Source organism: Somniosus microcephalus, chromosome 1 (genome assembly GCF_052327205.1).
Source record: "Somniosus microcephalus isolate GS21.2 chromosome 1, FLI_Smic_1.0, whole genome shotgun sequence".
Taxonomy (NCBI): domain Eukaryota; kingdom Metazoa; phylum Chordata; class Chondrichthyes; order Squaliformes; family Somniosidae; genus Somniosus; species Somniosus microcephalus.
In genome coordinates this window covers 55,372,598-55,389,823 of record NC_140987.1, presented here as the reverse complement: position 1 = coordinate 55,389,823, position 17,226 = coordinate 55,372,598, and the positions used below count along the sequence as shown (strand labels likewise).

General features: G+C 47.2%; 1 protein-coding gene across 2 annotated transcripts in view; it reads right to left on the bottom strand.

Annotated features, from left to right (window-relative positions):
- The window catches only part of LOC147124091 (neurolysin, mitochondrial-like), a 60,931-nt gene extending 49,435 nt beyond the window's left edge, over positions 1–11,496 (bottom strand). Inside the window, exons 1-2 of one of the 2 annotated variants that reach the window (XM_085981586.1) lie at positions 11,312–11,496; positions 187–440 (exon numbers count right to left, since the gene is read on the bottom strand). In XM_085981586.1, the coding sequence (XP_085837712.1) occupies positions 187–440; positions 11,312–11,430 (373 nt within the window). In that variant the 5' untranslated portion in view covers positions 11,431–11,496. Of the gene's footprint in view, positions 1–186; positions 441–11,102; positions 11,122–11,311 lie in introns of those variants that run through there. The other variant, XM_085981595.1, reaches the window with a different exon arrangement.
- Between the last annotated feature and the right edge of the window lie 5,730 nt (positions 11,497–17,226).

Sequence of the window (17,226 nt, the reverse complement as noted above, 5' to 3'; positions counted from 1 at the left end):
ATGATATACAAATTGAGGGAATATGCCCGCCAACATGCTTCCTGTGATTTTTGCCCTTTGAATGCTAGATGCAGGGGTCAGCTGCTAGGCCTAGGCAAAATGCATTCTCCTGACAGCGCCAACCATATGATGGCATTTCAATTGCAAGTCAAACAATGTGATTTTATTTACTATCTGATGACTTACCAGCATACTCAACTTCCACATCTGCCAGAGCCTTCAAAGTGTTTTCATATGTGACTTCTTTAATATCTAGTGCTCCAACACTGTCATACACTTGCGTGGTTTTACGGATGAGAGCATCTGTCTGAGATTTGATTCGATCTGGTGTTAGATCCCATCGAAACTTGTTAATGTCCATTATTTTTGATGAATTTGTTTGATAGTCAAGACCAATTTCTGCTCCTGAAGGTAGCGTGGGGAAAGTCTGTGAACACAAGCTTTAAAAAAAATAACATAATAAATATTTTGAACTGACGAGCATTTTGTACAGTTTTGCAATGAAAATTAACATATTGTGCTGTATAAATTTGAATTTATAGTGTAAAATCATCCAGATAAAAACTAATTTGTCTTACAGCATGATGGGCATGGAACATACCTGGGCCTTAATACATTCCTGTTACTCTGAAGTGCTTTACTTTTTAGTTTAATCTTGAGCAGGTAGCGTCTGGTTCAGTGGATAAATGCACTGCATGGTGTGACATTGATCCCTACAGTCCATGAAGTTACAAGGTTCAGGTAAGGCTCTGTACTGATCTAGACAATCTCACCCGGCTAGGAATCGCTACAATTGGCCTCAGTGACCTCGGCTGCTAAAAAGCAAAATCAATCAGGACTCACTCCTGACTGCAATCCAGTGCCTTTTTGCTGAAAGTATGTGGGAGACAATATGATCGGACTAAGCTATGATGGTCATGTGGTTGCCTCGGCTCTTGACACTCGGTTTCCAGCCTCACAGGGATGAGGTCTGCGGCCCACGAAACCTTGCACGAATCACTAACATTAGCAGAGGAAAGGGCAAAGAATTAAACAGTTGTTAAAAATTAGCCCATTCTACGAGCTGCAAAAAGGAATTTGGGATAGTATAGCCCATTAATTCAACTCCAATGCTCTTCAGAATAGCCCAAAAGAACTTGTCGGCGGGGTGGGGGGCTGGTGAACTGTCACAAAAGTTGTTTTTTAAATGCGTTAAACATAATTAGCCAAGTGGCACTGAAAAACACTTGTAAATTCAGCAACAAAAACGACAAAGTTGCTATCTACTGAATTTTCTTTTGGCCAAACCTAAGCTTTGTTACACATTGGGCCAGTAATTCCCGTCCCAACGCGTGAGTACGGACGGGGTACTCACGCGTGGGCCTGGAGGAATTGCCGGTTTTCAGCATGCACAGCGCATGCGGGGAAAACCGGCATTTCCTCTCCTCTGACCCAAGGGGTTAAGAGGCAGAACGCGTGCGAGGTTTCAGGTAGCGCGTGCGCGCTGAACTTCCTTTTTTTTTTGAAGAGTTGCCCGTGGGGAAAAGACTCCGGTTTTTACGTGTGAAGAAAGCAGCCGTAAGTACTTACTTTTAACACGTAAGTGGTCTATTAAGTAAAATTAGACATTTTTTCCACAGGTTCATTATTTTTGAAGACTTTACAGTAAGGTAAGTGTATTTTTAGCCCCGATTTGTTATATAATAATTTTTTTCAAAATTAAAAATTATTGTTTAAAATAGTTTTTTACAGTTATTTATAGTTCATTTAAGTAGTGCGATGTTTTTTTAAATTTTCTTTCAAGTTTAAGTAGTGTTTTGGGGCCAGGAGTTTTCATGAGTTTGACAGTTCTTACTATCAAACTCATGAATGAACTTTTGCAACCTCCCATTGGTTGCCCAGTGCTCACGTGATCCCAGCCGGCTCATCGCACTAAGTACGCCGCTGGGTCACGCACGCACAGCGCGGCAGGACCTGAAGCGGGCCAGTGACAGGAAATGCAATGCGGGCCAAGATTGAAATGTCAGCGCGCCGGGTAAGTGCACATCAGGGGCTTGCACGCGCGGCAAGCTCCCGATCCTAATTTCTGGGCCATTAAAGGGATAAGTGCACCTTATTCAATGTATTCATACTACACAAAAACTCTCCTTTAACAGAGTCAGACTGAAAACAGCAAGTTGCAAATTGTATCAAATAAATTTCAATTCCTCGGAGCACTGTCAAGGGAACTCTTCAAAGAAGGCAGCAACTCCTGTCAATCAAAGAAAATGTAAGTAAGATGTGTCTGATGACCTTGCGGTCTCTGTAAAAAAAATAGCACAGGGCAAATATTCAGGAATGTTTAGGTGAAACAGGTCTTCATAGAGTGAAGAGCAATGAGGACAAAGATGCAGACTCCTTTTCTGAAATATCTTGATTGCATCAATCATTTATAAAGCATTCAAGACAATCTCAAAGTTTAATTTGTGTTGTGCAAGAATGAAGATCAAAAACCAGGTAGCACTGACTTAATGAAGAAGGCATTCAGAGGAACTGGATGGAAAGGCATTAGGTGTTGAAGGTATAGTGTAAGGGAAGGAGTTCAATGTTTGATATAAACTCCCGAGTGTTAATTCATCGCTGTACGGGGTAATGGGAGCGCAGGAGTGAACCGAGGACCAGGAACGCCACAAAATCAATTGAACCAAATGCTGCTGAAGGAAAGCTTGCATACAGCAATGCATGCTAGAGGAAGCGAATTGCAGAAATGTGCATTGCAACAGTCACAGAGTAGTGCTGAATATCACATGAATATCAGTGATCATGAATGGGTCCAAAAAAGAAAGGGTGCCAATTTTATTGTTTCTATGCTTTGTTTTATGGTGTGTTTGCCATCGAGTGTCCAAGTTTAGGCATTGCAATTACACCTGGAAACTTTTCATCTTTGATATAAAACAATAATGGCCCGGATTTTGCGGTCAGTGGCGAAGGAGTGGCCCTCGCCATTCATTAAGCTTACAGCTGCCCACAAACTTTTCGTGGGCTTTTACGCGGCAACTTACGGTAATTAGAGCTCCATTTCAGCACAGGGCTCTCTACGGGGGTTAGGGAACTTGGTGAACAAGGCAAGCAACCGTGTGTCTCCTCAAACAAATCAGATTGAAGACTCCTTACTGAGACATGCAGAGACTAAACCAGGAAGTATAAATTAGTAATAAAAACAGAAAATGCTGGAAATACTCAGGCAGCATCTGTGGAACGAGAAACCAGAGTTAACGTTTCAGGTCGATGACCTTTTGTCAGAACCGTTCGATCACCGGAAAGGTCATCGACCTGAAACGTTAATTCTGTTTCTCTCTCCACAGATGACCTGCTGAGTATTTCCAGCATTTCTGTTCTTTTTCCAGATTTCCAGCATCCGCAGTATTTTGCTTTCGTATTAGTATAAATTAGTATACTAAATTCAATGTAGAATCATGTACACAAAGCAAATAAAGAGGAAAGAACGATGGGATTAAGAGACAGAAAGAAAATGTTCTTAAAACATTTTAATTTTCAGAAAAATCTCCAACAATAATTAAAATCTGAAGGAATGAGACTCCACGCTTTGTAAATTTTCAGTGCCAGAGGTTGCTTGATAATAATTAAGACTTAACATGCCGTTAAAGATTCACTTACACCAGTCCTAACTTTTTCTGGTGTGTTTAGTGGGTAACTTGTGGGTACGTACCCCAATTTTTTGCCGTTTGTGTTTTCATGCCGAATCTCTCCCGCGGTACCAGTGCAGCGAAGCTTGTGGAGCAGCAGGGCAAATCGGGCAGCAACCTCCTGATTTAAAAAAATAATTCCTGGGATGTATCATCACTGGCAAGGCCAGCATTTATTGGCCATCCCTAATTGCCCTTGAGAAGGTGATGGTGGTGAGCCGCCCTCTTGAACCGCTGCAGTCAATGTGGTGAAGGTACTCCCATGGTGTTGTTAGGCAGGGAGTTCCAGGATTTTGACCCAGCGACTATGAAGGAACGGTGATGTATTTCCAAGTCAGGATGATGTGTAACTTGGAAGGGAACTTGGAGGTGGTGGTGTTCCCATGCACCTGCTGCTCTTGTCCTTCTAGGTGGTAGAGGTCATGGGTTTGGGAAGTGCTTTTGAAGAAGCCTTGGCGAGTTGTTGCAGTGCATCTTGTAGATGGTACACTCTTCTTCTTAGGCAGACCCTCGGAACCGAGGATGAATTGCTTCCACACTAGAAATGAGTTCTCAGGTGACTGATGAGTCCAATGTGGGACCTACAGTCACAGGTGGGGCAGACGGTGGTTGGAGGGACAGGCGAGTGAGGTTCTTGGGTTGACATGTGCTCCTTCCGCTGTTTGCGCTTGGCTTCCGCTTGCTCCCGGCGAAGAGACTCGAGGTGTTCGGTGCCTTCCCGGATGCTTCTCCTCCACTTTTTGCCGTCTTGGGCCAGGGATTCCCAGGTGTCAGTGGGGTTGTTGCACTTTTTCCAAGGAAGCTTTGAGGGTGTCCTTGAAGCATTTCCTCTGCCCACCTGGGGCTCTCTTGCCGTGTCAGAGCTCCAAGTAGAGCGCTTGCTTTGGGAGTCTCGTATCGGGCATGCGGACGATGTGGCCCGTCCATCGGAGCTGATCGAGCGTGGTCAAAGCTTCGATGCTGGGGATGTTGGCCTGAGCGAGAACACTGACGTTGGTGCGCCTATCCTGCCAATGGGTTTGCAGGATCTTGCGGAGGCAGCGTTGGTGGTACCTCTCCAGTACTTTGAGGTGCCTGCTGTACATGGTCCATGTCTCTGAAGCATACAGGAGGATGGCTATCACTACTGCTCTGTAGACCATGAGCTTGGGGCTGGGTTTGAGGTCCTAGTTTTTAAACACTCTCTTCTTCAGGCGACCGAAGGCTACACTGGCACACTGAAGGCAGTGTTGGACTTTGTCATCGACGTCTGTCCTTGTTGACAGTAGGCGCCTGAGGTATGGAAAGTGGTCCACGTTGTCCAAGGCCTCGTCGTGGATTTTGATAATCGGGGAGCAGTAGTGTGGCGGGGGCAGGTTGGTAGAGGACCTTTGTCTAGCGGATATTTAGTGTAAGGCCCATGCCCATGCCTTCGGTGAAGGTGTTGACGATGGTTTGGAGTTCGACCTCAGAGCGTGCGCAGACGCAAGCGTCGTCTGCATACTGTAATTCGATGACAAAGGATGGGATGACCTTGGATTTGGACTGGAGGCGACGGAGGTTAAACACTTTCCTGTTTGTTCTGTAGATTAGCTCCACTCCAGCGGGGAGCTTACTGAGGGTGAGATGGAGCATTGCAGCCAGGAAGATCGAGAAGAGCGTTGGTGCAATGACACAGCCTTGCTTGACCCCGGTCCGTACGTGAATTGGGTCTGTGGTGGATCTGTTGGTCAGGATCATGGCTTGCAAGTCGTCGTGAAGCAGGCGGAGGATGGTGACAAACTTTTGAGGGCAGACAAATTTGAGGAGGACGCTCTATAATCCCTCACAGTTGATTGTGTCGAAGGCCTTTGTGAGCTCAAAGAAGGCCACGTACAGCAGTTGGTGCTGTTCCCTGCATTTCTCTTGTAGTTGACGTGCGGTGAAGATTATGTCCATTGTGCTCCTTAGTGGGCAGAATCCACATTAGGACTCTGGGAGGAGCTCTTCAGCCACTGGGAGAAGGCGATTGAGGAGGATTCTTGCGATGACTTTCCCTGTGGCAGACAGCAGGGAGACTCCTCTGTAATTACCGCAATCAGACCTGTCACCTTTCTTGAAGATGGTCAGAATTACGGCATCTCTGAGATCCCCTGGCATGCTCTCCTCCTTCCAAATAAGAGAAATGAGTTCATGTATTCGCACCAATAGTGCTTCTCCGCCATGTTTTAGTGTCTCGGCGGGGATTCCATCTGTTCCTGAGGCCTTGTTGTTCTTCAGTTGTCGGATGGCCTTTTCAGCCTCATGCCGGGCTGGGGTTGTGCTGAGGTGGCGGCGGGTAGCATGCTGCGCGATGGAGTTGAGGACACTCGCATCGAAGACAGAGTCTCGGTTAAGGAGATCTTCGAAGTGCCCCTTCCAGCGGGCACTGACTGGCTCTCTGTCCTTGATGAGTACCTCTCCGTTTTTGGCCCGCAGTGGGGTAGGGCCTTGGGTGCTTGGGCCGTAGATGGTCTTGACTGCGCTAAAGAATCCACGCACGTCGTGGTTGTCGGCTAGCTGCTGGATCTCCTGCGCGTTCTCCACCCACCATCTGTTCTTTAGGTCGCGAGTTTTTTGTTGGACCTCGGCCTTCAGGCGTCTGTAGAGCTGCTTTCTTGCTCTCGAGTTCTGTTGCTGTTTCCAGATCAGGAATGCCTTGCGCTTGCGGCTTATTAGCTCCAGGATCTCCTGGTTGTTCTCATTGAACCAGTCTTGGCGTTTCCTGGTCGAGTGACCCAGTGTCTCTTCACAGGTGCTGATTATGGAGGCCTTGAGTGCAGACCAGGCGCTGTGGGCACTCTGTGTCTCTGCATCACTGGGAGTCACCAAGTTGGTTGTGAGGTGCAGGCTGAATAGGGCTTTCATAGAAACATAGAAGGTAGGAGCAGGAGTAGGCCATTCGGCCCCTCGAGCCTGCTCCGCCATTCAATGCGATCATGGCTGATCATCCAATTTCAGTACCCGGTCCTTTCTTAGCAGGGTCTTTGAGTGCTCCAGCGTTGATTTTCCTGCGGTATTGTTTCTGTTGCCGCCGCTGTTTTGGGGCTACGTTGATGGAGATGACAGAGCGGATTAGACGGTGGTCTGTCCAGCAGTTGTCAGCTCTCATCATGGCGCGGGTGATGCGGACGTCCTTGTGGTCCCTCACTCAGATGATGGTGTAGTCCAGCAGATGCCAGTGCTTGGCGCGAAGGTGCTGCCATGAAGCCTTGTACTTGGCTCGCTTGACAGAACAAGGTGTTGGTTATGACACGGCCATGTTCTAAGCATTTTGTGAGGAGGAGGGTACTGTTGGTGTTGGCTTTCCCTAACCCCTCTCTGCCGATCACACTTCGCCAGAGGTCTGTGTCCATTCCAACTCTGGCGGTAAAGTTGCCAAGGAGGATCAGCTTGTCGCCCGTTGGGACTCAGGACAGGGATTGTTCGAGGCTGGAGTAGAATTACTGTTTGGTTTCGTCTGTGGCTTCCAGTGTTGGGGCGTACGCACTGATGGCCGTAGTGCACTGGTTCCGGGCTAGGGTGAGCCGAAGAGTCATGAGGCATTCGTTTATTCCACAAGGGGAGTCTCTGAGACGTTCAACTAGCTCATTTTTTATGGTGAAGCCTACCCCGTGGAGGCGGCATTCTTCTTCAGGCTTGCCTCTTCAGAAGAAGGTGTAACCACCGCCTTGCTCCTTGAGCTGGCCTTCGCCTGCCCGCCGGGTCTTGCTTAGGGTGGCGATGTCTATGTCGAAACATCTGAACTCCCGGGCAACGGCGTTCTGGTTTGTTGCTGTTGGGGTTGTCCATGAGGGTCCTTACGTTCCAGGTGCCGAACTTCATTTTAATCAAAATCAAATCAAATCAAATCAAAATCAAATCAAATCAACTTTTATTGTCATTGTTAGTGCACAAGTGCAGTACAACGAAATGTAGGCTTGCGGCTCCCGAAAGTGTACATTTAGATTAAGACATTTAAACATTCAACATACATTTGGCTTGTAATACATTAACATAAACATAACCATAATAAAGTGCATTGGCAGATGTGCAGGCTTCAGAGTTTATTTGTGGAGTTCAGTAGGATGACAGCCCTGGGAAAGAAGCTGTTCCTAAATCTGGTCGTTCGGGTGCGAATGCATCTGTAGCGTCTCCCTGATGGCAGGAGGGCGAACAGACTGTGGCTGGGGTGGGTAGGGTCTTTGATGATGGACCGTGACCTCCGTAAACAGCGTTTCTGGTATATGTGCTCTATGGTCGGTAGCCGGGTGCCGGTAATGCGTTGGGCAGTTTTGACTACCCGCTGCAGGGCTTTCCGGTCATAGTAGCTACAGCTGCCATACCATACTGTGATACAGTTTGTCAGGATGCTCTCTATTGTGCAGCGGTAAAAGTTAGAGAGGATCAGGGGTGACAGGTTACATCCCTTCAGCCTCCTTAGGAAATATAGGTGCTGCTGGGCCTTCTTCACCAGAGAGGAGGTGTTGAGGGACCAGGAGAGGTCTTCCGTGATGTGGACTCCGAGGAACTTAAAGCTGTCCACCCTTTCCACCACAGCCCCATTGATGTGGATGGGGGTGTGACTTCCGCCTTTAGACTTCCTGAAGTCCACAATGATTTCTTTGGTTTTCTTGATGTTCAGGGCCAGGTTGTTATCGGCGCACCACTTCACGAGATGCTGGACCTCCTCCCTGTAGGCTGACTCATCGTCGTTGGTGATCTGGCCTACTACTGTGGTATCATCCGCAAACTTGATGATGGTGTTGGAACCATGAACAGCCACACAGTCATGGGTGAAGAGGGAGTAGAGGAGGGGGCTCAGCACACATCTTTGTGGGGCCCCTGTGTTCAGGGTCGGGGGGGGGGGCGGGGGGGGAGGTGTGGTTACCTAATTTGACAGACTGGGGTCTGTTTGTTAGGAAGTCCAGGGTCCAGGTTAAAGGGTGGAAGATGCCTGTGCGTGAGTTCTTTTAACGTCGGGTGGCCATTGCACACCAGCTACCACATGGGCTTGACAGAGCAAGGTCTTGTTCCAATGGCAAGGGGATCCAAGACGATTGGAGACCAGGCTCTGCTACATTGGCCTAGCACACACACACACAAACATACTCCTACTGTCCTCACCGCAGGTCCTCTCTGCTGGAACGCCGTACTGCTATCTGGGCAAAGAGGCAGATGGTACACACTGCAGCCACGGTACGCCGGTGAAGGGAGTGAATGTTTAAGGTGGTGGATGGAGTGCCAATCAAGCAGGCTGCTTTGTCCTGGATGGTGTCGAGCTTCTTGAGTGTTGTTGGAGCTGCACTCATCCAGGCAAGTGGAGTGTATTTCATCACACTCCTGACTTGTGCCTTGTAGATGGTGCAAAGGTTTTGGGGAGGTGATACACTTGCCGCAGAATACCTGCTCTTGTAGCCACAGTATTTATATGGCTGGTCCAGTTAAGTTTCTGGTCAATGGTGACCCCCAGGATGTTGATGTTGGGGGATTCGCGATGGTAATGCCGTTGAATGTCAAGGGGCGGTGGTTAGACGCTCTCTTGTTGGAGATAATCATTGCCTGGCACTTGTGTAGCGTGAATGTTAATCACCACTTATCAGCCCAAGCCTGAATGTCGTCCAGGTCTTGCTGCATGCGGCCATGGACTGCTTCATTATCTGAGAAGTTGCGAATGGAACTGAACACTGTGCAGTCATCAGCGAACATCCCCACTTCTGACCTTATGATGGAGGGAAGGTCATTGATGAAGTAGCTGAAGATGGTTGGGCCTAGAACACTGCCCTGAGGAACTCCTGCAGCGATGTCCTGGGGCTGAGATAATTGGCCTCCCAACAACCACAACCATCTTCTTTTGTGCTAGGTATGACTCCAACCAGTGGAGAGTCTTTCTGCGTTTAACTGTACGAGTGCGAACGGCAGAAGTTGCTGTCTGATTTATCCTTAATAACGGCAAGCGCTGTTTGCCTCACCATTATTCCTACCGCAAAATCCGGGCCAATATTTACAAAACAATGGCCCAGAAATTCAGGTCAGGGGCTTCCCGTGGGTGCAAGCCCCTGACCTGCACTTACCTAGCGCGCCGGCCATTGAGCTGTGGGCCCGCGTGGTATTCCGATCCTGGGCCTCCTCCAACTGCCGGCACGCAGTGCTTCCGTATCCCAGGGGCACAGTTAGTTCGATGCGTCCCCTGGGATCACGTGGGCCATGGAGAGCCAATGGTAGCAGGGAATGCTTCATTCATAAGTTTGACAGGAAGAGCTGTCAAACCTATAAATACAATAAGCCCCAAAACTTCACTAAAACTTCAAATAATTTTTTTTTTTTTAAATCACATTTTTAAAATAACTATAAATTACATGAAATAACTATTTTAAACAATAATTTAAATTGTTGAAAAAATTAATTACATTTTCTAACGGGGCTAAAAATAAACTTACTTTTCTTTAAAGTATTTAAAAATAATAAACCTGTGGAAAAAATGTTTTAATTTTAATTAATTCACCACTTACCTTGTTGAAAGCAGGCTTTGCACCTGCTTTTTAAAAGTGTAACTGCTGGAGACTTACCCTCCCGGAAAAACCTGGAAAAAAAACCTAAGTTCGATGCGCACGCGCCACCTCTCCGGCACACGCATTCCACCTCTCAACCCCTTCTTTCAGGGGAACGGAAGTGCCGGTTTCCCACGCATGCACAATGCATGCATGAAACCGGCACTTTCATTGGGCCTACGCGTGAGTACCCCATGCGTACTCACCCATGGAGACCCGAATTTCTGGGCCAATAAATACAGGGGATGGGCAGGGTGAACCACCTCACACCTCTAGCACAGGAGTGTAACTGCTAACATTTTCTTAATGATTGTAAATAAAATCATGAAGATTTGTGATATTTCTTAAACAAATGATAGATACTTGGTCTAACGACTAGTGAACCTCATCACTCAGATACGTTGGCTATCACTTACAACAAAAGTGGTCCTCTGGCTTCAGCCTTTGCGCACCCATCCCTCCCTTCACCTCACCATTGGTATCCCTGTCTTTGGTCACCTGGGCCCCACAATCTGAAATTCCCTTCCTGAACTGAACCCCTCTGCCTCTCCTCTTTTAAGGTGCTCCTTGAAACCCACTTCTTTGCTTTTGGTCTCCAACCTCCCGGAAATCTATTGGGCTCAGCATCCACATTTTTCCTGTGAAACACCATGGGAATTTCTCCATGTTAAAGGAGCTGGATAAAATGCAAGTTGTTGCTGTGCAGCTAACATGGAAACAAATGCTAAATTCTTCCCAAAAGATCACACTCAGAATTCCTGCTTTGCAGCCCAGGAACCCTAACGGTTATTTATTGCTTGAATGAACCCCAAAGGTGGTGGTGACTCCTACTCCACTTATGAACGTTTGTGACAGTCTGGTCATTGCTCCGGGCTCTGGCCTGAGATTCGCACGGTTTAGCAATCGTTACCAGTCAATGAAGTAGCACGTTACACGTGACTAAAGTTTCATTTTTTTTTGTTAATAAGCCGCATTGTTCTCTCGCAGTTGATCGAGTGTTCACTATCTGCTGAATTGCACGCATATTTTGGATGTGCAGCCGTACGCCTAACATATGCACTGGCACGCAATGAACCGTGCAGCAGCGGTAAATCATTAACCAGCTTGCAGCCTACTCACCGGCTTCTTCCCGAGCAACGAATCTGCCTCACACTCGCCGGGGCTCCTGTGGAACGTTGTGTGAACGGGCGCGGGCGCGGGCGCAGCAGGCGGGCACAGCGAGCGAGCCAGGCAGACATCCGGCCTCGACACTGAGCTGCACCGGGGGACACACAAACAGGCGGCGTGAGCTTCAAACCAGCAGAGAGCCGTGCAGCGCAAGAGAGACGCGCACAGGCGGGCGGGAGAAAGTGCACCCATCCTCTTTTTTTAAGATGTGGAAATGCCGGTGTTGGACTGGGGTGGACAAATGTGAGAAGTCACACAACACCAGGTTATAGTCCAACAGCTTTATTTAAAATCACAAGCTTTCTGAGCGCTGCTCCTGTCAGGTGAAGTGAAGAGATGCATATAGGCACAGCATATATAGTCAGAGAACCACACATTCAGTTTGCACATTCTCCCCGTGTTTGCGTGGGTTTTCTCCGGGTGCTCCGGTTTCCTCCCACAGTCCAAAGATGTGCGGGTTAGGTTGATTGGCTATGATAAATTGACCCTTAGTGTTAGGGGGATTAAATAGGTGGGGTTACAGGGATAGGGTGGGATATGTGTTGGGGTTACGGGGATCGGGTGGGATATGTGTCGGTGCAGGCTCGATGGGCCGAAATGGCCTCTATCTGCACTGTGGGGTTTCTGTGATTCTGTGAACACTGCCAGATGATTACAGGCAGATTAGAAAGATTACCTGTAATCATCTGGCAGTGTTCTCTGACTATATATGCTGTGCCTATATGCATCTCTTCACTTCACCTGACGAAGGAGCAGCGCTCCGAAAGCTTGTGATTTCAAATAAAGCTGTTGGACTCTTTTTTTAAAGTCAACCTGTAGTGGGTGCAAGTCCCACTCCAGAGACCGGAGCACAAAAATCTAGGCTGACGCTCCAGTGCCGTGCTGAGGGAGGGCTGCACTGTCGGAGGTGCCGTTTTGCGGATGAGACGTTAAACCGTGGGGCCCCCGTCTGCTCTCTCAGTTGGACGTAAAAGATCCCACGGCACTATTTCGAAGAAGAGTTATCCCCTGTGTCCTGGACAATATTTATCCCTCAATCAGTATCTCTAAAATCAGATTATCTGGTCTTGATCACGTTGCTGTTTGTGGGAGCTTGCTGTGCGCAAATTGGCTGCCACATTTCCTACATTACAACAGTGACTACACTTCAAAAAAAGTACTTCATTGGCTGTAAAACGCTTTGGGATGTTCAGTGGTCGTGAAAGGCGCTATATAAATGCAAGTCTTTCTTTCTGGGGGGCGGGTGGTACTGAGTTGCCCCAGTGTTACCAGTCTGGAACAAAATGTTATGGCAAGTGAGGGCACTACGAATACAATAGATAAACGATAAAAACAAAGCAAAAGTTCATTGATGTGAACCATTAACCCTGTTTCTCCCTCCACAGGTGTTGCCTGACCTGCTGAGTATTTTCAGCATTTTCTGTTTTAATTAAATTATAATGTTGTGAATATCAATAAGATACTCTGTACCCTGCGGCACCCACCGGTGGCGAAAGGCCTCATGCCTACCGGTGGGCACCGCATGCTCCCTCTCCAGGCCCATCCGGGCACAGACGATGCCATGGGGGAGAGAGACAGGCAGCCACCCACCGCATAGGTCCCACCCATCCTGGACCCATAAATTGCTGTTTTGGCAAGACCCCATCTTTTTTGGTGCATTTGTGCTCACCCATCAACACTCCTCTGATCACTGTCATCATCATATCATGCAGTCTACTCTCTCTTCTAAACCCCACTGCCTGCATGTTTTGGCCTCTTCAGTGGCATTGGCCCAATTCTTCCCCCTAACAGATAAGAATCAGAGGCTCAAACAACTCAAACAGTAATGCGGAGGTCGGGGGTGGCATTAAACGGGAAATTAGAGAAGCGTGCAATAAGGGCACAGCAGTTATCATGGGTGACTTTAATCTACATATAGATTGGGCTAACCAAATTAGTAACAATACTGTGGAGGAGGAATTCCTGGAGTGTATACGGGATGGTTTCCTGGACCAATATGTCGAGGAACCAACTAGAGATCAGGCCTCTTAGACTGGGTGTTATGTAATGAGAAAGGTTTAATTAGCAATCTTGTTGTGCGAGGCCCCTTGGGTCGGAGCAATGATAGAATTCTTCATTAAGATGGAGAGTGAAATAGTTGACTCAGAGACTAGGGTCCTGAATTTAAATAAAGGAGACTACGATGGTATGAGGTGCGAGTTGGGTAGGACTGATTGGGGAATGTCACTCAAAGGGTTGACAGTGGATGGGCAATGGCAAACATTCAAAGATCCCATGGATGAACTACAGAATTTATTCATCCCATTTTGGCATAAAAATAAAACAAAAAAGGTGACTCAACCGTGGCTAACAAGGGAAATTAGGGATAGCATAAGATCCAAGGAGAGGACATATAAATTGGCCAGAAAAAGCAATAATCCTGAGGATTGGGAGCAGTTTAGGATTCAACAAAGGAGGACAAAGGGATTAATTAAGAGGGGGAAAATAGAGTACGAGAGTAAGCTTTCAGGGAACATAAAAACTGACTGTAAAAGCTTTTATAGATATGTGAAGAGAAAAAGATTGGTGAAGTCAAGCGTAGGTCCCTTGCAGTCAGAATCAGGGGAATTTATAATGGGGAACAAAGAAATGGTAGACCAATTAAATACATACTTTGGTTCTGTCTTCACAAAGGAGGACACAAATAACCTCCCAAAGATGTCGGGGAACATAGGGTCTAATGACAGGGAGGAACTGATAGAAATCAGTATTTGTAGGGAAATGGTGTTAGGGAAATTGATGGGATTGAGGGCCGATAAATCCCCAGGGCCTGATAATCTACATCCTAGGGTACTTAAGGAAGTGGCCCTAGAAATAGTAGATGCATTGCTGGTCATCTTCCAAAATTCAATAGACTCTGGAACAGTACCCATGGATTGGTGGGTAGCTAATGTTACCCCACTGTTCAAAAAGGGTGGTAGAGAGAAAACGGGGAATTACAGACCAGTAAGCCTGACATCGGTAGTGGGGAAAATGCTAGAGTCCATTATAAAGGATGTAATAGCAGAGCACTTGGAAAAAAGTGATCGGACAAAGTCAACATGGCTTTACAAAAGGTAAATAGTGCTTGACTAATCTACTGGAATTTTTTGAGGATGTAACTGGTAAAATAGATAAGGGAGAACCAGTGGATGTGGTGTATTTGGATTTTCAAAAGGCATTCGATAAGGTCCCACATAAGAGATTAGCTTATAAAATTAAGGCACATGGGATTGGGGGCAAGGTATTGACTTGGATAGAGAACTGGTTGGCAGACAGAAAGCAAAGAGTTGGAATAAACGGTTCTTTTTCCGAGTGGCAGGCAGTGACTAGTGGGGTACCGCAGGGATCGATCTTTGGACCCCGGCTATTCACTATATATATTAATGATCTGGACGAGGGAATTAGATGTAATATCTCCAAGTTTGCAGATGACACAAAGCTGGGTGGGCGTGTGTGCTGTGAGGAGGATGCCGAGAAACTCCAGTATGATTTGGACAGGTTGGGTGATTGGGCAGAAGCATGGCAGATGTAATATAACGTGCATAAATGCGAGGTTATCCACTTTGGTGGCAAAAACAGGAAGGCAGATTATTACCTAAATGGCAATAGATTGGGAGAAGGGGAAGTGCAACGAGACCTGGGCGTCCTTGCGCACCAGTCGCTGAAAGTAAGCATGCAGGTGCAGCAGGCGGTTACGAAGGCAAATGATATTTTGGCCTTCGTAGCGAGAGGGTTTGAGTACAGGAACAAGGATGTCTTGCCGCAGTTGTACAGGGCCTTGGTGAGGCCACATCTTGAGTATTGTGTGCAGTTTTGGTCGCCTTATCTGAGGAAGGATGTTCTTGCCAGGGAAGGAGTGCAGCGAAGATTCACCAGGCCGATACCTGGGATGGCAGGAATGACGTATGAGGAGAGATTGGGTCGATTGGGCTTGTACTCGCTGGAGTTTAGAAGAATGAGAGGGGATCTCATTGAAACTTATAAAATTCTAACAGGACTGGACAGACTAGATGCAGGAAGGATGTTCCCGATGGTCGGGGAGTCCAGAACCAGAGGTCACAGTCTAAGGATAAGGGGTAAGCCATTTAGGACAGAGATGAGGAGGAATTTCTTCACCCAGGGAGTGGTGAACCTGTGGAATTCTCTGCCAAAGAAGGCAGTAGAGGCCAATTCATTAAATATATTCAAGAAGGAGTTGGATATATTTCTTAAGGCTAAAGGGATCAAGGGATATGTAGAGAAGGCAGGAACAGGGTACTGAATTTGGATGTTCAGCCATGATCGCATTGAATGGCGGAGCAGGCTCGAGGGGCCGAGTGGCCTACTTCTGTTCCTATCTTCTATGTTTCTATGTAACTCATGAATGCCAACTGACCCCATCACTCCTTTCTTTACTCGTATCATGATGCTTGTTTGCCAGGTTTTCACCGTTTCCTCTGACCTTACCCGTTTTAATTCAAAACAATCTCTCCTTAGCAAAGATCTTCCGTTCATTGCTGTAGTCTCTCATCTCAACAAACTCCAAGCTCTATATGACACCATAGAAACATAGAAAAATAGGAGCAGGAATAGGCCATTCGGCCCTTCGAGCCTGCTCTGCCATTCAATATGATCATGGCTGATCCTCTATCTCAATACCATATTCCCGCTCTCTCCCCATACCCCTCGATACCTTGTGTCTAGAAATCTATCTCCTTCTTAAATATATTCATTGACTTGGCCTCCACTGCCTTCTGTGGTAGAGAATTCCACAGGTTCACCACCCTCTGAGTGAAGAAATTTCTCCTCATCTCAGTCCTGAATGTCCTAACCCGTATCCGGAGACTGTGACCCCTCGTTCTAGATCCCCCAGCCAGGGGAAACATTCTCCCTGCATCCAGTCTGTCTAGCCCTGTCAGAATTTTATACGTTTCAATGAGATCCCCTCTCATTCTTCTAAACTCTAAACCATGTTCTTCTGCCACCTCTGCCTCTGCCTCCAAGCTTTCCTTTTGGCTCCCTCTTTTGGATCTAACCCCTTTTCCTATTTCCAAATTATTTGACTTCTCCTGAAATACCTCCCTTTTGCATCTCGCCTTTTCTCAATTGTGTCATCAAGATCCTGCCTGACCATCCTCCTCAGATGAAAGAAGAAGACTTTAGTACAGGTGACCAAATACTTGGTAAAAGAGGTAGGTGCTAAGGAGCGTCAAAGCAGGAGGGAGGTGGAGATGCGATGAGGTTTAGGGCGGAAATTCCAGAGCTTAGGGCCTAGACATCTGAAAGCATGGCCACCAATGGTGGGGCAAAGGAAGTTGTGGATGCACAAGAGGTCAGAGTTGAGGAATATGGAGTTCTTGGAGGGTTGTAGGGCTGGAGGAGGTTACAGAGATAGGGAGGGGTGAGGCCATGGAACGATTTGAACACAAGCATGAGAATTATAAATTCAAGGCATTGGTGGAGATCAGCGAGAACAGGGGTGATGAATGAACAGGACTTAATGTGAGTTACGATACGGGCAGCAGAATTTGGATGAGCTCAAGTTCATGGAGGATGGAAGATGGGAGGGTGGCCAGGAGAGAATTGAAATAGTCAAGTCTGGCGTTAACAAAAGCATGGGTGAGGGTTTCGGCAGAAGATGGGCTAAGGCACGGATTGAGATGAGCGATATTACAGAGGTGAAAGTAGGCGGTCTTGGTGATGGAGACGATACGGGGTCGGAATCTCAGATCTATGGCAAATAGGACAGTGAGGTTGTGAACAGTCTGGTTCAGCCTGAGACAATGGACAGGGAGGGGAATGGAACGGAGTTTGTAGATGGGGCTGAAGACAATAGCTTTGGTAATTGGAGGAAATTTCAGCTCATC